Source organism: Globicephala melas, chromosome 7, assembly GCF_963455315.2.
Source record: "Globicephala melas chromosome 7, mGloMel1.2, whole genome shotgun sequence".
NCBI lineage: Eukaryota > Metazoa > Chordata > Mammalia > Artiodactyla > Delphinidae > Globicephala > Globicephala melas.
Window position 1 is genome coordinate 63040278 of NC_083320.1, and position 20045 is coordinate 63060322.

Sequence of the window (20045 nt, forward strand, 5' to 3'; positions counted from 1 at the left end):
CATAATGTTGATTCTTCCAATCCAAGAACATGGTATATCTCTCCATCTGTTTGTATTATCTTTAATTTCTTTCATCAGTGTATTATAGTTTTCTGTATACAAGTCTTTTGTCTCCTTAGGTAGGTTTATTCCTAGGTATTTTATCCTTTTTGTTGCAATGGTAAATGGGAGTGTTTACCTAATTTCTCTTTCAGATTTTTCATTATTAGTGTATAGGAATGCAAGAGATTTCTGTGCATTAATTTTGTATCCTGCTACTTTACCAAATTCATTGATTAGCTCTAGTAGTTTTCTGGTAGCATCTTTAGGATTCTCTATGTATACCATCATGTCATTTGCAAACAGTGACAGTTTTACTTCTTCTTTTCTGATTTGGATTCCATTTATTTCTTTTTCTTCTCTGATTGCCGTGGCTATATCTTCCAAAACTATGTTGAATAATAGTGGTGAGAGTGGGCAACCTTGTCTTGTTCCTGATCTTAGTGGAAATGGTTTCAGTTTTTCATTATTGAGAAAGATACTGGCTGTGGGTTTGTCATATATGGCCTTTATTATGTTGAGATGAGTTCCCCCTATGCCTGCTTTCTGCAGTTTTTATCATAAATGGGTGTTGAATTTTGTCGAAAGGTTTTTCTGCATCTATTGATCATATGGTTTTTATCCTTCAAATTGTTAATGTGGTGTACCACATTGGTTGATTTGCATATATTGAAGAATCCCTGCATTCCTGGAATAAATCCCACTTGATCATGTTGTATGATCCTTTTAATGTGCTGTTGGATTCTGTTTGCTAGTATTTTGTTGAGGATTTTTGCATCAGTGTTCATCAGTGATATTGGCCTGTAGTTTTCTTTTTTTGTGACATCTTTGTCTGGTTTTGGTACCAGGGTGATGGTGGCCTTGTAGAATGAGTTTGGGAGTGTTCCTCCCTCTGCTATATTTTGGAAGAGTTTGAGAAGGATATGGGTTAGCTCTTCTCTAAATGTTTGATAAAATTCATCTGTGAAGCTATCTGGTTCTGGGCTTTTGTTTGTTGGAAGATTTTTAATCACAGTTTCAATTTCAGTGCTTGTGATTGGTCTGTCTATGTTTTCTATTCTTCCTGTTTCAGTCTCGGAAGGTTGTGCTTTTCTAAGAATTTGTCCATTACTTCCAGGTTTTCCATTTTATCAGCATACAGTTGCCTGTAGTAATCTCTCATGATCCTTTGTATTTCTGCAGTGTCAGTTGTTACTTCTCCTTTTTCATTTCTAATTCTGTTGATTTGAATCTTTTCCCTTTTTTTCTTGATGAGTCTGGCTAATGGCTTATCAATTTCGTTTATCTTCTCAGAGAGCCAGTTTTTACTTTATTGACCTTTACTATTGTTTCCCTCATTTTGTTTTCATTTATTTCTGATCTGATCTTTATGATTTCTTTCCTTCTGATAACTGTGGGGTTTTTTGGTTCTTCTTTCTCTAATTGCTTTAGGTGTAAGGTTAGGTTGTTTATTTGAGATGTTTCTTGTTTCTTGAGGTAGGATTGTATTGCTATAAAATTCCCTTAGAACTGCGTTTGCTTCATCCCATAGGTTTTGGGTCATCGTGTTTTCATTGTCATTTGTTTCTAGGTATTTTGTGATTCCCTCTTTGATTTCTTCAGTGATCTCTTGGTTATTTAGTAGTGTATTCTTTAGCCTCCATGTGTTTGTATTCTTTACAGTTTTTTTCCTGTAACTGATATCTAGTCTTATAGCATTGTGGCCAGAAAAGATACTTGATATGATTTCAATTTCGTTAAATTTACCAAGGCTTGATTTGTGACCCAAGAAATGATCTATCCTGGAGACTGTTCCATGAGCACTTGAGAAGAAAGTGTAATCTGCTGTTTTTGGATGGAATGTCCTATAAATATCGATTAAGTCCATCTTGTTTAATGTATCATTTAAAGTTTGTGTTTCCTTATTTACTTTCATATTGGATGATCTGTCCATTGGTGAAACTAGGGTGTTAAAGTCCCCTACTATGATTCTGTTACTGTCCATTTCCCTTATTATAGCTATTAGTGTTTGCCTTATGTATTGAGGTGCTCCTATGTTGGGTGCATAAATATTTACAATTGTCATATCTTCTTCTTAGATTGATCCCTTGATCACTATGTAGTGTCCTTCTTTGTCTCTTGTAATAGTCCTTATTTTAAAGCTTATTTTGTCTCATGTGAGAATTGTTATTCCAACTTTCTTTTGATTTCCATTTGTATGGAGTATTTTTTCCATCCCTCACTTTCAGTCTGTATGTGTCCCTAGGTCTGAAGTGGGTCTCTTGTAGACAGCATATATACGAGTCTTGTTTTTGTATCCATTCAGCCAGTCTATGTCTTTTGGTGGGAGCATTTAATCCATTTACATTTAAGGTAATTATCGATATGTATGTTCCTATTACCATTTTCTTAATTGTTCTGGGGTTGTTATTGTAGGTCTTCTCATTCTCTTGTGTTTCCTGCCTAGAGAAGTTCCTTTAGCATTTGTTTTAAAGCTGGTTCGGTGGTGCTGAATTCTCTTAGCTTTTGTTTGTCTGCAAAGGTTTTAATTTCTCCGTCAAATCTGAATGAGATCCTTGCTGGGTAGAGTAATCTTGGTTGTAGGTTTTTCCCTTTCATCACTATAAATATGTCCTGCCACTCCCTTCTGGCTTGCAGAGTTTCTGCTGAAAGATCAGCTGTCAACCTTATGGGGACTCCCTTGTATGTTATGTTGTTTTTCCCTTGCTGCTTTTAATATTTTTTCTTTGTATTTAATTTTTGATAATTTGATTAATATGTGTCTTGGCGTGTTTCTCCTTGGATTTATCCTGTATGGGACTCTCTGCGCTTCCTGGATGTGATTGACTATCTCCTTTTCCATATTAGGGAAGTTTTCAACTATAATCTCTTCAAATATTTTCTCAGTCCCTTTCCTTTTCTCTTCTTCTTCTGGGACCCCTATAATTTGAATGTTGGTGTGTTTAATGTTGTCCCAGTGGTCTCTGAGATTGTCTTCAATTGTTTTCATTCTTTTTTCTTTATTCTGATCTGTGGCAGTTATTTCCACTATTTTATCTTCCAGGTCACTTATCCGTGCTTCTCCCTCAGTTATTCTGCTATTGATTCCTTCTAGAGAATTTTTAATTTCATTTATTGTGTTGTTCATCATTGTTTGTTTGCTCTTTAGTCCTTCTAGATCCTTGTTAAACGTTTCTTGTATTTTCGCCATTCTATTTCCAAGATTTCGGACCATCTTTACTGTCATTACTCTGAATTCTTTTTCAGGTAGACTGCCTATTTCTCCTTCATTTGTTTGGTCTGGTGGGTTTTTACCTTGCTCCTTCATCTACTGCGTACTTCTCTATCTTCTCATTTTGCTTAACTTACTGTGTTTGGGGTCTCCTTTACGCAGGCTGCAGGTTCATAGTCATGTTGTTTTTGGTGTCTGCCCCCAGTGGGTAAGGTTGGTTCAGTGGGTTGTGTAGGCTTCCTGGTGGAGGGGATTGGTGCCTGTGTTCTGGTGGATGAGGCTGGATGTTGTCTTTCTGGTGGCAGGACCATATGCAATGGTGTGTTTTGGGGTGTCTGTAAACTTATTATGATTTTAGGCAGCCTCTCTGCTAATGGGTGGGGTTGTGTTCCTGTCTTGCTAGTTGTTTGGCATGGTGTGTCCAGCACTGAAGCTTGCTGGTCGTTGAGTGGAGCTGGGTCTTTGTGTTGAGATGGAGATCTCTTGCAGAGCTCTTGCTGATTGATATTACAAGGGGCTGGGAGGTCTCTGGTGGACCAATGTCCTGAACTTGGCTCTCCCACCTCAGAGGCTCAGGCCTGACACCCGGCCAGAACACCAAGACCCTGGCAGCCACATGGCTCAGAAGAAAAGGGAGAAAAGAAGAAAAAATGAAAGAAAGAAAAAAATAATAAAATAAAAAAAATTATTAAAATAATTTAATAAAAGAGAGCAACCAAGCCAATAAACAAAGCCACCAATGATAACAAGCACTAAAAACTATACTAAAAAAATAAAAGGACCGACAGAACCCTAGGAAAAATGGTAAAAGCAAACTTATACAGACAAAATCACACAAAAGCATACACACTCACAAAAAGGAAAAAGAAAAAAATATATATATATATTTTAAAAAAGGAAGAGAGCAACCAAATCAATAAACAAATGTACCAATGATAATAAGCTCTAAATACTAAACTAAGATAAACATAAAACTACAAACAAATTAGATGCAGAAAGCAAACCCCAAGTCTACAGTTGCTCCCGAAGTCCACTGCCTCAATTTTGGGATGATTCGTTGTCTATTCAGGTATTCCACAGGTGCAGGGTACATCAAGTTGATTGTGGAGATTTAATCTGCTGCTCCTGAGGCTGCTAGGAGAGATTCCCTTTCTCTTCTTTGTTCACACATCTCCTGGGGTTCAGCTTTGGATTTGGCCTCGCCTCTGTGTGTAGGTTGCCTGAGGGTGTCTGTTCTTCGCTCAGACAGGACCGGGTTAAAGGAACAGCTGATTAGGTGGCTCTGGCTCACTCAGGCTGGAGGGAGGGAGGGGTACGGAATGTGGGGTGAGCCTGCGGCAGCAGAGGCCAGCGTGACATTGCAACAGCCTGAGGCATGCTGTGTGTTCTCCTGGGATCCGTGTCCGTGGATCTTGGGACCCTGGCAGTGGCGGGCTGGACAGGCTCCCTGGAAGGGGGTGTGGATAGTGACCTGTGCTCACACACAGGCTTCTTGGTGGCTGCAGCAGCAGCCTTAGCGTCTCATGCCCATCTCTGGTGTCCACGCTGATAGCCACGGCTCACACCCGTCTCTGGAGCTCGTTTAGGCGATGCTCTGAATCCCCTCTCCTCGCACACCCTGAAACAATGGTCTCTTGCCTCTTAGGCAGGTCCAGACTTTTTCCTGGACTCCCTCCCGGCTAGCTGTGGTGCACTAGCCCCCTTCAGCCTGTGTTCACGCAACCAACCCCAGTCCTCTCTCTGGGATCTGACCTCTGAAGCCCGAGCCTCAGCTCCCAGCCCTGCCCGCCCCAGCGGGTGAGCAGACAAGCCTCTCAGGCTGGTGAGTGCTGGTCGGCACCGACTCTCTGTGCGGGAATCTCTCCGCTTTGCCCTCTGCACCCCTGTTTCTGCGCTCTTCTCCGTGGCTCCGATGCTTCCCCCCCACCCCCCATCTCCGCCAGTGAAGGGGCTTCCTAGTGTGTGGAAACCTTTCCTCCTTCACAGCTCCCTCCCAGAGGTGCAGGTCCCATCCCTATTCTTTTGTCTCTGTTTATTCTTTTTTCTTTTGCCCTACCCAGGTACGTGGGGGAGTTTCTTGCCTTTTGGGAGGTTTGAGGTCTTCTGCCAGCGTTCAGTAGGTGTTCTGTAGTTGTTCCACATGTAGATGTATTTTTGATGTATTTGTGGGGAGGAAGGTGATCTCCACGTCTTACTCCTCCACCATCTTGAAGGTCCTCTCCCAAAGACACTTTTGAAAACACATGTAAGTGAGAGACTACCAAATAGAACAAGGTCACTTCTAGAAGACAGGAAGAAAAGGGGGATTAAGAGCAAAGGTGAGGATTAGCCATGAGTAGAAGAGCTTTCTCCTCTTGGGAGGCCAAAGAGAACGATATGAGATGGGTCTGTTTATATTTAAGGGGATAGAAATGGAGGGAATTCACCAAGTCAGGGAGTTAGAGCCATAACAAGCCAAAGTAGGTGTTTTCCCAAGACTCCTAGGATGACTTATGGGAAACCCCCCAAAGGAAGCAGGATGACTAAATCTCCCAATGAAAGTGATACCTTCCAAGCATCAGTGGCACCTCCTGAGAGAGGGTGGGATCCCTGAGGCCCCAGACTTAAGGACCCAGAGCCCTGGACCAGCAGCATTGTGTGGGCCTGGGAGTCGTCTCTCTGTAATGTGGTGATGATGTGGCCCCTTGCACCACGCTGGAAGAAGAGGTTCCTGCTGTCACCCTTCTTGCCCTGGAGAGCAGTATGTGCCACTGCACTGCCCCAGGGCTGTCCAGGGGCTGGTCATCTAACTGTGAGATCTAAAGACACTTAAGAGCCTCTCGTCTGGCCAGGCACCTGGGAGTTTGATTGCTGGAATAAGCTACTAGTTGAGGCAGCCTTTGAATAAAATCTCATAAAATTGCCCCATACAATATTTTTTCTTTCCCAGACAATGCTGTTCCATTGTTGGCCCACCAGCCTGCACACAGCCCTAGGTTGCAATGCTTTGATCACAAATGGTGGCTTACTAAAATGAACTGCCTCTTCTTCCCTTCTTTGATTCTGAAGTCACTGTAGTGAGAGAGAAACAGGACAGAGGACCCAGAGTCAGGAATATCTGCCTCGGAAGAAACCTAAGCTTCGAGGGCAGGATATTGCTACTCCAGTCACAAGTGGACACACAGAACACTTTGGTGCCTCTGTGAAAGAGAGGTTAAGTGGCCTGCCTGCCTGTGTCTGCAAGTAGCAGCACTGGGGTTACACAGAGAGAATTCTACATCATCCTCCATCCCTCTCGGGATGTTCAGATGTCATCTGGCATGATTTTAGCTTTTCAAGCAAAGAAAAGAGACGCTGATACAATCTGAGGCACTACCCGAGAGTCATCTCCTTAGGAGAGACTTAAAAATAATCTAGATGAGCAGTTCTCAAATGTTTTGGTCTCAGGAGTCTTTTATATTCTTAAAAATTATTGAGGACACCAGAAAGTGTTCGTTTATGTGGGTCATATCTATTGGTATTTACCACATTGGATATGGAAACTGAGAAATTTAAAAAACATGTAAAACACATTTATTCATTTATTTTAAATGAAGTTCATTATATGTTAATTAACATAATATATTTACGAAAAATATTTTCCAAAATTAAAAAAGAAATCGTGAGAAGAGTAGCCTTGTTTTACATGATTGCAAATCTCTTTGATGTCTGACTCATGCTGGATTCTCATCACTGCATATATATTCAATATGTTTCCCTGTTATTTTGGTTAAAGTATATAAAGAAAATCTGGTATCACACAGTTGGAAAAGGGAAAAGTACCTTAATAGTCTTTTCAGATAGTTAAGGATATTCTTTCTTGATACTGTACCAAAACTCGACAAGAGGGATATTCTTAAAGGTTACTTGCAATGTGGAATTGAAAACTATATAAATAAACTTTTCATATTCTGTTACATAAAATCCTTTGGTCTGTCTTGACCTTCGAGTGGATCTTTCACTCAGGCATAATTCTGGAGCATCATGCATTGTCACTTGGAAAATATTGGCTCACGGAGTTAATGAGACAGATTGTCACACAGTATTTTAAAAATCACATTTACTAACATCACTATCAATCTCATGAGAAAAGTCTTTAAGTATTGAGACGCTATCAAGGTCATGCTGTTGGACATAAGCTTTTCTAAAAATCTAATTTTTTTCTTGAAAGCTTGAGTTGTATCATTGACAACAATTAATGTCAATGGTTTTACTTGAAACAACCTTGAAAAGTTCACTTTGTGCTTTTCAAGAATGCGTCTACCAAATACACAAGTTGGAATAAACATAGTTTGTCATTCTTTCAAGTAAAAATGAGATTCTTTAGGGGAAAAAAGCAGCTAGTACGTCCCTCAATGCAAACCACTAACTACACATGATTTTTCTTGAGCACACTGTACAGTGTTCTGCCACAGAAGCTCTTTATGCCTCCTTCCCATTTCATCACACAAACTAATTTTTAAAATGTATACTCAAGAATAGAGATTTAATCAGATTAACACTTTTTACTGCTTCAACAAGAGCATTGTCAAGTGAAACTGACATTTTTTTTCTTCCTGCAAGCACACGGCAGCGAGGAACACAAAACTACTCATACTGTTTGGTGCCACTGCTAGCAGTTTTGCTGTTACTTTAGCACGATTAGTGCAAATTTCAATGCAGTAAGAAAGGCAAATGACATCCTAGTATTATGATGAAGTCAGTTTTAATGTTGCAGATCTCCTGAAAGGGTCTCAGAAATCTCCAGGTGTCTGCAGACCACACTTTGAGAACTGCTATATAGACAAATGATTTCCAAAAATTGTTCTAGGAGACGATAATCAGCCAGCTTATTAATAATAGCTGCACAGTCAGGATAAGCTAGGTTATGAGGCAAAAAGAAAGCCCTTAAAATCTCAGTGGTTTATACCAAAGGCCTGTTTCTTATTTACTACATGTTACCAACTGGCTGGACAAAGGGCACTCTGTTTATCACCATCACTCAGGGACCCAGACTGATGGAGCAGCCTCCATCTCAAATGTTACCAAGCGCTGTACTAGAGGGGAAAAGAGACTCTAGTGGGTCTCACACCAGCAATTACATTACATTACTGACTGGAGTCCGTTCTGCTTACAGCCTACCAGTCACATGGCCCCATCCAACCACAAGAAGGGGCAAGGCTGAGTACAATCCTCCATGTGCCTGAGAGTAGAGAGCTGGCAATATTTGGTGAATCATATTAATGATTACAGTTAACAGCTGACATACATGGTGCATTTGTTATGTGCCAAGCACTGTTTCAACAGCATGTGTCACTTATTTATGCTCTCAACACTCCCATGAGGTCAGTTATATGAACTCTATTCTTTGGATCAGGACACAAAGGTACAGAGAGGGAAAGTAACTTGCTGAAGGTCACACCAAATTAGAAGTGGTGCCGGGCAGGTAGATGGACTCCAGAGCCCATGATTTTACCCTCTAAGAAGCCATATTACCCATAATTTTTCCCCAGTCTAGAAGAAAATGAGAGAAATAAGAACTTTTTCATACTGATAAATGGAAAGGATTGGCCTTTATTACAAGGTGCCTTTTCTCCTTTAAAATATTAACATGTTCTTTCTTTTATGAATTGATGGTAGTAAGTGGTAGGTACTTTTAAAATTTCCTTACTAGGAAAAGTAAAAGGTTGGCAACCTTAAGTTAGTCCCTTTTCCTAATTAATTTTGTTCACTTTAATTGACCAAAAATACGAAAATTTGCGAGCACGAGTTTGGGAGGTTTTTTGATTTGTTTCTGGTCTTAGCACTGTGTTTTGATTCAACCCAACTTTGGTCATTATGTGCTAGGTACTGCTCTGAGCTCTGTCAAGCATTGTACTAGATGGTTTCACGGATATTGTTTTATTTAATTCTATGCCATACTGCTTCCTTATTAAATGATCAAAACATGCTTTTTTTTTTTTTTTTTTTTTTTACCCTAAAGCTAATTGAAGCAGGAAAGATCTGGAGCATGGCAGGCCCTCAAAAGGCAGCTGAAGCACTCATAGCAATGAACACCGGTTATTTTCTATGCAAGTTACTAAAGAGCAAACACAAGCCTGTCAATAAGTTTCTTGCTAAACTTAATCATCATCTTCTCTCTCTCTTAGGGATCTTTTATGAGATGTAGATTTTCTCTCAGGTTAAAGACCAAAAGAGCAACAAGCTGATTTTACCCGCTGGGCCCTGGAACTCGGCCATAGATGATTTCCTGCAAAGGAGCCCGAACACGAGCAAGGTTCACTGGCCAAGGGCCCAGGCCATCAAGCCCAACAGCAGCTTAGTTAAAAGGGACACAGGGCTTGGATACAAGCAAGCTGTTCTGAGCTCCATCACAGTCATATTTATTAGCTTCCATTAGAAAATGTAGATGTACGGGAGAAATACTCATGGTACACAGGTGCTAAAAGACAGAATCTTAATAAATATTAAGCCTTGGGAAATAAAAGGTGATTCAAACAATAGTGAATCCCAAGAATATACCTATTGTTTTTGAATAAGGTACCTTAACTATTTCATTTTACAAAAGAAGGAAGGAGAGGAATGGACAGAAAAAAGAAGTAAAAAGTAAGGAAGGAAAGAAAAATCTTCAAAGATATATATATATATACCTTGGTGGCATATAATAGAATACTTAAATTTGAATTCCATTATATTAAATGACTACATCTTAGCTAGTCCCTTCCCTCTGCGGAGATTAACAGTATGTATATCGTCACTGACCAAATAAGTACCAACCCTGGAAATGATCAAGAAAGACAGTGCATTCTGTCACCACAGGGATGAAAGTTCTCCAATCTTTTTTTTTTTTTTACATCTTTATTGGAGTATAATTGCTTTACAATGGTGTGTTAGTTTCTGCTCCATAACAAAGCGAATCAGCCATACATATACACATGTTCCCATATCTCTTCCCTCTTGCATCTCCCTCCCTCCCACCCTTCCTATCCCACCATCATTTTTAAACTCCAGATTCTATTTGGAAACAGAGCACTTAAAAGAAAAAAAAAAAGATGGCAATACTAGGACGTTTCTAAAGGGGAAGAGTTTGTGAATATAAAAGCCATTTTTAGAAAGACTCATGAACCAATTAAGTCACTAAGAGTTATTTCTGAACTTCATATTTTAAGGTACTGATTCTAACAGCTGGAGGCGTGCATTTGGATCAAACGTTTATGAATTCTGGTGGCTATTTGAAAATGGCTGTTCAAGTTCATTGTCATTTAATAAGGCAACTGTAGAAATATTTTTATAACCTTTCTTTTTTTTTTTTTTTTGCGGTACGCGGGCCTCTCACTGTTGTGGCCTCTCCCATTGCGGAGCACAGGCTCTGGACGCGCAGGCTCAGCGGCCATGGCTCACGGGCCCAGCCGCTCTGCGGCATGTGGGATCTTCCCAGACCAGGGCACGAACCCATGTCCCCTGCATCAGCAGGCGGACTCTCAACCACTGCGCCACCAGGGAAGCCCCCCCTATAACCTTTCTATTTAACAACCCTACGGATAGCCTTCAGAAGTTGATTTCCATGCTCTGTTGTCAATGGATGTCTTCAAACATCTCTATTCTATAATTAGGAGGCGGGCTGTTTTTAGAGGGTGAGGGTTTAGTTAACAGTTGCAACATAGAAGGTGGGGATGTATTTGGCAGGAGAATATACCATAAATCCTCGCTGATGGCTGGAATGGCAGGTCCTCTGGGTGGGAGGGCAGTGAGGAGGGAACCAGCAGGGACCTGCAGTAACAGTCAGCAAGATGCGAAGGAGAAAAGCATGGGCTACAACTCATTAATGAGAGGTGGCAACAGAGGAGAAGGCCTTCCTTATTAAAACCTGTGTGGAGTAACAAGCACGTACAGTAGTAGCCAAATTCCCATTTTGTGCAAGAAACAAGAATAAGCCAGCTGCACCATGAACCTGCAAAGGTACTCGGACCAAGGGAAGAAGGGAGGGGTGCCAGATGGCTACAATAAGCTATTAGCGTTGACCAGGAAAACGTATGTATCATTAATTTATAAACCTTGACAATATGTACAGGTCTAAATCAATTCCATGGACCTCACTGCAAAAATGCCCCTTTTTGAAGGCCTTCTCTACACTGATGCAAGATAAGTTAAAACCATAGAAAATTATACACTTCGACCCCTGAAAATAATCCACTTATAGTAACTATTAAGAAGATGGTCATTTGGCTTAAAACAACAGAGCCTCTATGAGTCCTCGTGGCTCAGTGAAAAGACATGGTAAATGCATGTTAGGAAGCTCAAGCAAGCAGAAGGGGCTTGCTGACTTCTGGTGCAGCAACGGCTCCCTAGGACTAGGCTCTTGGGGGCCCAGTAACAGTCAGTTTTGCCTTCATTAATCTCTTTGACTTGATGGCATCCCTAATTCTCATTAAGCAAAAGAGGAACTCATAAAATGGCAAAGAACTGCAGAAGGCCTACTATCTCTAACGTCAGGAGCATGGCCAGGCAACACAAGGCAACAATTGTGGACAATATCTCATCTATGAGTGAATCATGGACCTTCGCTTGGTAAACTTGGGCTCTAATTGATTCCCACATGGCACAACCTTGAAAATTATACATAAGTTCATCGGACATCAATTTTTCCAACTACAAGACCAGAAGAATAGTCAAGACTCCTTCTTTGTTATGCAACTGTTTTCTGTGACTACCTGGAAAAAATGCTCCTCAAAAGAAAATACAATCTGTATTCTTCAGCCTTAAAAAGGAAGGAAATTCTGACACATGCTACAACATGATGAATAAGACATTATGCTAAGTGAAATACGTCAGTCACAAAAGGACACATACAGTGTGACTCCACTTAAATAAGGTACGCAGAGTCATCAGATTCATAGAGACAGAAAGTAGAATGGTGGTTGCCAGGAGTAGAGATTGGGTGAGGAGGGAATGGGGGACTGTTGATTAATGGATACAGAGTTTGCTTTACAAGATGAAAGGGGTTCTGGAAACTGGTTGCACAACAGCACGAATGTGTGTAACACTACTAAACTACACACTTAAAAATGGTTAAGGGCTTCCCTGGTGGCGCAGTGGTTGAGAGTCTGCCTGCCGATGCAGGAGACACGGGTTCGTGCCCCGGTCCGGGAAGATCCCACATGCCGCGGAGCAGCTGGGCCCGTGAGCCATGGCCGCTGAGCCTGCGCGTCCGGAGCCTGTGCTCCGCAACGGGAGAGGCCACAACAGTGAGAGGCCCGCGTACCGCAAAAAAAAAAAAAAAAAAAAAAAAATGGTTAAGATGGTAAATTTTATGTTTTGCATTTTTCCCACAACTAAAGATTTCAAACATAAATAAATAAATAAAATGCACAATGGGCCTGGCACAGTGGAGACCATCAGTCTACAAGTATTGACCACAGGAATGAACAGGGCTCCTCATATAAGAGAGACGAGATCTAATTGGCATATCATCACTCAAGGATCTTTAAACGTTTTGAGAAATGGACCCAGAGCATTTGGCGCAATGAGTAAGGGAACCACAAACTTTGCGTGTCAATGAGTTATCTGCTACGCCTAAGCCTTAGCTCTTGCAGGGACCGTCCACTTCCGAGAATCAGGTGACATATACCACATTAAGACCATGCTGTCAGGAAAGACAGCCTTTTGCCAACCAAGTAAGCCACTGCCATAGGAGAGTGGCAGGAGCGTACCTGGGGAGGCGATGCAGGTACGAGGGCTGTAGACTCCTAAATGCTTTTCAGCTGCCACATGGATATTTTACAATTTGGCAGATTACCCATGTAACCAAGAAATGGAATGTTATAGTATTTCATTCTATCACAATGCACAGTCCTGTTTGCAAAGGAGCCTGGGAGATATCCATGAGTAAGGGAGGAGACATTCTGATGAGTCCCTTTATTCATTCACCCTAAACTTACTGAGCCCCACCATAAGCAGGTGCATTGACAGTCACGAGAGATACAAAGATGAACACATCCTGCTCTTTGCCCTCCAAGTCTGGTGAAGGGAGACAGGCAGGTCACCATACCATTAAAAAGTACACTATGGTAAGTATTGGGCACTGGCAAACTAAACACAGAGGAAGAAGTGGTCAAAAACCATGGGAATGAAGAAGGCTTCAAAGAAGAGCCTGCTTTGGGGCTTGGTCTGGTCTAGGAGGAAGGGGAATAGAGTAGATTCTAGCCACAGGCAAGGTCTTGTAAAAAACAAAGATGTTATGGGAAAAAAAATGTGTTTGAACAATGGTGAGAAGATATCTGTAACCAAGACATGTGTGTGTGTCAAAAGAGGGAGAGAAGGGTGGGCGATACAACTACAGAGGTGGGTTTGAATCGCGGTGACAACCCTGAATATCACTCCAAGTAGTTTGGCTTTGACTTAAGGTTTGAGAAACAGAACTCTTAGATGGCAGGAAGACAAGAATGACTATTTAGATAGGAGTGCCATTTAAGAGGCCGTTGTAACAGATTAAGCCAAAGTAAAGAGGACTCTAAACGTGTCAGTGATACTAAGGAAGTAGGTACAAGGGATGGCAAAGAGGAGAGTGAAGGAAAACGTCTAGCTTACATGACTGCCTGTGATAAAGATTACTGGAGGAAGAACAAGACTAGGACAAGATGATGTGTTCGGTCGGGAGCACTTTGTAAGGTTCAGTCTCCTCATTCATAAAAGGAAAATAAATAATAATAAGTGATAATAAAAGGAAAATAAATAATAAGCGATCAGTTATTACTTATTATTACTTATAAATAATAAGTAATAACAAGTAATCAGTCTTCGGGCGGTTGTGAGGATTAAATGATAAAATAACAAGAAGAACACAATACTATCACTTATGATTAGATTTGCGGAAGTGTGGACCCAGAGAGGATTTGGTACAGGAGAGAACCATTTGGGAGTTATTGGTATAGAAGTTATGGTTGACAGTGCTGGAGGGTATGAACCTGGATCACCCAGGGAGATGATGTCCTGTAATCTAGAACCACCAGACCCTGGTGCACGCAAGTATGCAGAGCACGGGGCACTGGGGTGGAGACCAGCAAAGATGACTTGAAGGAATGATCCAAATATGGGAACCTGGAGAAAATAGCTTCACGGAAAAAAAAAAGTGAATAGCCAAAAGTGCCAATTCTGCCCAGAAGCTGGTAGGATGAGAACTAGAATGAGTGGGTCTAACACTTAAGAGGTCAAGAGTACCCTCAGCAAAAGCTATTCCAGCCGAGGGGAGGGGTGAAAACCAGACCACAGTTCGCTTAGGAATGCTGTGTTTTCCTAATGTATTTTGACATTAGATAACTCTTTAATTGGGGAAATCTTCATTCTATAGGGCTGGAACACTGAGATTTTACTCTCTCCCCAGGAGCTACAGATACAATTTTTCTTCTTTTTTTCTCTTGTGGTACACGGGCCTCTCACTGTTGTGGCCTCTCCCATTGCAGAGCACAGGCTCCGGACGCGCAGGCTCAGCGGCCATGGCTCATGGGCCCAGCCGCTCCGCGGCATGTGGGATCCTCCTGGACCGGGGCACGAACCCGTGTCCCCTGCATCGGCAGGCGGAGTCTCAACCACTGCGCCACCAGGGAAGCCCCAGTTTTTCTTCTTTAATTTGGAGAACAAAGGGACTTGTGAATCAGACTGAGAGGAAATTAATGCTGTTAAGATTCACTGTTATACTTTTTCATGGAGAAAAGAACACTAGGTTTGGTGGGGGGGGGAGCGTGAAGAGACAATGGGAATAAAATATAAAACAGCACAAACAAAAGTAGAAAATTTTCTGTAATAATGCCGAAAGTTGTACTAATGCAGTACTGATGGGAGAACAGAAGTGAGTGCCTTTGAGACTCTATATCCATCTGCCTAGGGCCATGAAAGACACCTGTTTACAAGCCCTTTACAACACACCCACTCTTACCTTTCTTTTGATATCAGTGAACTGGGAAAACATTAAAGACCAATAAAACGACAGCTCCAGGATATAATAGTAGTGAAGGTCAGGCGTGAGTGGCTGAGGATCAAAGAGAAAAAGGCAAGATTAATAATTAATAGGAAACCAAATCTGTGTGTCAAACATCTCAAGCTCAGTACTGAAAAGTGACATTGTCTTACGCCTCCACAAATTCTGGCCCCATTCTCTCTGTGGATAAGGGAGCTTTGAAGGACGCCTATAATCCACAGCTTGATGTCATTAGCTTTGTTTCATCTCCAACTAAAAAAGTGTCAATCAGTATGAACATTTGGCATTGGTACCCGATTCACCACTCATTTTAACAATTGCATTTATGGTACTTAGACATGAGTCTCTAAAGATTCCTTTAGGCAACCTGCAAAAAAATTCTAACATATACACAGAAAGAGTAACTCTGGACAACTCCTGTGAGATTCCACAGCACAGGGACCAGGGAAGCTGAAAGAAACTGGAGTACTCTATGGGTCACTGAGACATAGTTTCAAATTCTGCCTTAATTGGAGCTTTCTTGTCTTTAGGAAATGTTCTGTACATTGTAAATATTAAAAAAAAAAAGATAATTCAAAAACATTTATTAAAAGGTCAGGGGGACGAGGAAGCTGCTAAGAGACACCAGACTAGGCGCCCAGCCAGGGAATCTGAGTTTGAGTCCCCGCTCCACAGCTTCAGTAGGGCCTTCGTTTACTTATTGGAAAATGGAGGTGACACCTGCTCTACCTGCCTCACAGGTCCAGGAAGGGGGAGAAGCTCAGGGAAGCAGTGGAAGTCAGTAATATTTATTTTGCACATAAATCCATAAAAACAAAACAGAGTTTTAAAAAACCATTCCTGACGAGTTGTTTTTAATTGTTTCATTGGGTTGTAATGAAACAACTTGCTTTCCCAGAATGAATGAAAGACCTTTGAAACTCATTACATGAACACCTCCACACGGCTGCACACAAGGTGTTGAAACTGAAATGCTTTGTAAACCAATAGCAGCATAATAAGTGACTTTCGCAAGAAGTCAGCAATCACTTAACTACCAACTCTAAGCATGGACATCAAGAAAAACAGTTGTCCCCCTCATTCATCTTTGTCGACAAAACACAGGAGGACAGGATCCTCTCCACTCAGTATACCATTGCAGGGCACAAAGAGAGGGGTAAATGACAATATTCCAAGTATTTAAGACAGTAAACAGCAGTTGGGTCTGTGAATTACAAGTGTGTACAGTAAGTCATTGCTTTCAACGTTGCTTTAGTCTTCATCAGATAGCCCTGGAATGTTCAGCTCTCTCTGACCATGTCATGTTGCTGATTTAGTCTTTCTTAATTTGAATGCACTACATGAAAGAGATGGAAATGCAAACTGGAATCCCCATTTCAACATGTCCCTAGCCTTGAACCTACCCGAGGGGTAGCCAACACCAGACCCTACCCGCTAATGCAACACTGTGTGTAACAGAGAACTTGCAGGGCACACCTGCTCCCATTAACTTTGTTAGACCAAACGCATCTAAAAAGACAACCCAAAGAATCCCAAACTCAAAAATCCAAATCGCTTATCACAATGTCCGTCTCTTTATCACTAAAATACCTGGTTGTATTTGTTTCCCTTAAATAATATATCCCAAATGAACTAGAAATTCTAGAAATGGTTCAGCAAGAAATTTCGAGAACAGTCCCAGCTTTAATATTCAAATAGTAACTGAGCTAGGGACCACAACACATGCTAATATTACTGAATTCACGGACAGAGGCAAAGGTATGTCTGTGGGCAGGGATCTGAAATGCTCCCTGTCTGGGATATGATTTTAATCTCATTTTCAATGATGCTATCTTTGTCTACATGTAATGGGACAAGCCCATTTTTCTGAGTTCAAGGAAATAGTGCTTTATTTACATCTTTAGAGGCCGCTCCTAAGTCACAGAGTGAACCAAACTCAGCACGCCAGCTCCAGCTCCTCCCTTGAGCTCTGCCCGCTAGCTGCCGAGACAGGCCAGGGCTGTTATCCGGTCCTCAGTGACCCAAAGCAGACTGCTGTTAGAAAAGGAATTATCCGGGCTTCCCTGGTGGCGCAGTGGTTGAGAGTCCGCCTGCTGATGCAGGGGACACGGGTTCATGCCCGGTCCGGGATGATCCCACATGCCGCGGAGCGGCTGGGCCTGTGAGCCATGGCCGCTGAGGCTGCGCGTCCGGAGCCTGTGCTCCGCAACGGGAGAGGCCACAACAGTGAGAGGCCCGCGTACCGCAAAAAAAAAAAAAAAAAAAAAAAAAAGAAAGAAAAGGAATTATCCACCTTCTGAAGTGATTGTATCTTACTCTCCAGCAAATGCACCTTCCACAGTTCCTCCATCTGCTCAAGCTTTGATTCTAACACAAACTACCTCTCTCACTAGGCTGTGTCCACCATCAAGCAGCAGGGGGTACGGCGGGGGCAAGCAAAGTGGCTGCCCAACCTGCTGGGACCTGCCTGAAACCATGGCTTTGACCTAAGAAAGGTACTTTACATGTGTAAAAACCCAGACGGTAATGTGTCCTTACCTGATAGGGGTAGTTGTACCAGCAGTGTCTTGTATTCCACAGCCAGGGGGTCTGTAAAACATGACAAAGAAACACATTTCACATGTTTTGGAAAAGAAGCGGGAGAAGGGATGTTTATGACAGGTTCTGGCCCCCCAGTATTTGGGGATTTCAACAAACTACCTGTGTGAGAACTGAAGGACTCAGTATAATTAGGAATAGGAGAGCAAAGCCATGAGGATTCCATCATACATTCTCTCTGAGTAATCTTCTAAACTCAACCCGCAGTATTTCAGGCCACTTCTGGGATAGAGTCCTAGCTGGTGTTTTTTAATATTTTGCTGGTCCTGTAGACACATCCCTGCTAGGTAACCAGCCTCAACAGCAGAGCCCTTCAAGTGTCTCACCAAGACCAGCTGCAAATCATCAATCTATTATCGATAAACAATGCTGACAGTTGGTGCAAATCTCCTTGAAACGCCTCCAACTCAATGTTTACAAAGCAACATTATTAATCAATTGTTTCATGCATTGAGTGGGGGTCAACAGCAGGCAGGTACTCTTATTTCAGTAGGACAGCTCTGACTAATTCCAGTTCTGAGGGAATTAACCCTTACAGTACACCCCACGCTCAGACTCATCGTCCAGGTCTTTCGAAGACAAAACAATCTTTCTTAATTTAACGGCAATCACTTGCCTTACCACCTTGTAAAATCAGAGAGAACATCTAAGTATACACACAGATTCCAAATATCTGTAATAAAGAGGGAGGGGTTGGTGTGGATTTGAACAGAGAACTGAACCATCCCATAATACCAGCACAAACTTTCTCATATTTCTGTATTAACTTTATCATTCTTTTTGCATTCCTGATCTATAGCTATCAGCACTTGGTGGTATACATCTATACACATTTGATACACATCAGTATGTTTCTAACTATTAAGAAACATAATCTATCATTACTACAATCTGTGTTTATATATCTCAAAATGATAATACTGTCATTGAGAGTTTAATGTCAGATATATTTGTACTGACCTAGCCTCTGTATCTTGTCCCAGGCCCTGTAAGATCAAAAGTTGCTGCCTCTGCAGTAGGATAATGTAGTTGTCTCTCTGAAAGCCACAGAGATAACCTTCCACCCGCCATGGTCCTCATCAGCCCTGCACTGATGCGGATGAAGATGTGGAGGATATTAGCTGGTATTTGTTGAGTCCTCCCTCTGACCATACACTTTTTATGAGGGTTTTCCTTCATGATCTGTTATTTATTTAACCAATTAAAAAGTTGTTTCTCTTTAGACTGTCCCATATAAAGGATCTCACATGTATGAACTCATTTAATCCTTACAGTAACTAGTAGTAGTATTTGCCTCATTTTACAGATGGGTAAACTGAGGCCCTGAGTCCGTAATTAACCATCCAGGTTAATTAGCGAGGCAGGGCTAGAGCTGGAAATCAAACTCAGACTGTCTGGTCTCAAAGCCGAACATAGCCACTGTGACCCTAACTTTGAGTCTGATAAAAACTGAACCAGGACTCAGTTTAGGGAGCCAGGTTGAAATAAAAAGCCATGCCATGCCCTAAACCTAATGATGTCCAGGGATCTTTACAGTCCCCTTTCATTCAAGCACTCCCGATTCTCCTTCCATTTTTCCTGCTTTCGCCATTTGCTACCTGTGCTACGCTGTACGTATCACGTAATCTCTCTGCACTTAACTTCCTTGGTGCCTGAGTTGTCTGTCTGTGTCCTCCATTTCTCATGTCCATGACACTGAGGTTTATGAGTGACTGACCTCCAGGGTGATGGTGAAGATCAAATGAGAGAGCATGTATAAAAATGCTGCAGATGGGGCTTCCCTGGTGGCGCAGTGGTTGAGAGTCCGACTGCTGATGCAGGGGACGCGGGTTCGTGCTCCGGTCCGGGAAGATCCCACGTGCCGCGGAGCGGCTGGGCCCATGAGCCATGGTTGCTGAGCCTGCGCGTCCGGAGCTTGTGCTCCGCAACGGGAGAGGCCACAACAGTGAGAGGCCCGCGTACCGCAAAAAAAAAAAAATGCTGCAGAGGCTTCAGAAGCTTAATCGGTTATTGACTTATATAAACGACATATATCTGTTGAGGAAGATATAGAAAATACTGAAAATAATTTTAAAAATAATTTGAATTCTCATCACTATTAACATTTATTTTAATGTACAGCCCATTTGGGGCCTTTTTTTCTATATAATATAGATATACATGCAGATATGGATAGTTTTTTTTTTTTTTTTTTTTTTTGCGGTACGCGGGCCTCTCACTGTTGTG

The 20045-nt window shown here is 41.8% G+C and overlaps 1 protein-coding gene across 1 annotated transcript in view; it reads right to left on the reverse strand.

Annotated features, from left to right (window-relative positions):
- The window catches only part of CERS6 (ceramide synthase 6), a 322915-nt gene that overhangs the window by 65969 nt on the left and 236901 nt on the right, over positions 1–20045 (reverse strand). Inside the window, exons 5-6 of the mRNA XM_060302302.1 lie at positions 17760–17810; positions 15180–15272 (exon numbers count right to left, since the gene is read on the reverse strand). Coding sequence (XP_060158285.1) covers positions 15180–15272; positions 17760–17810 — 144 coding nt within the window. The remainder of the gene's footprint in view (positions 1–15179; positions 15273–17759; positions 17811–20045) is intronic.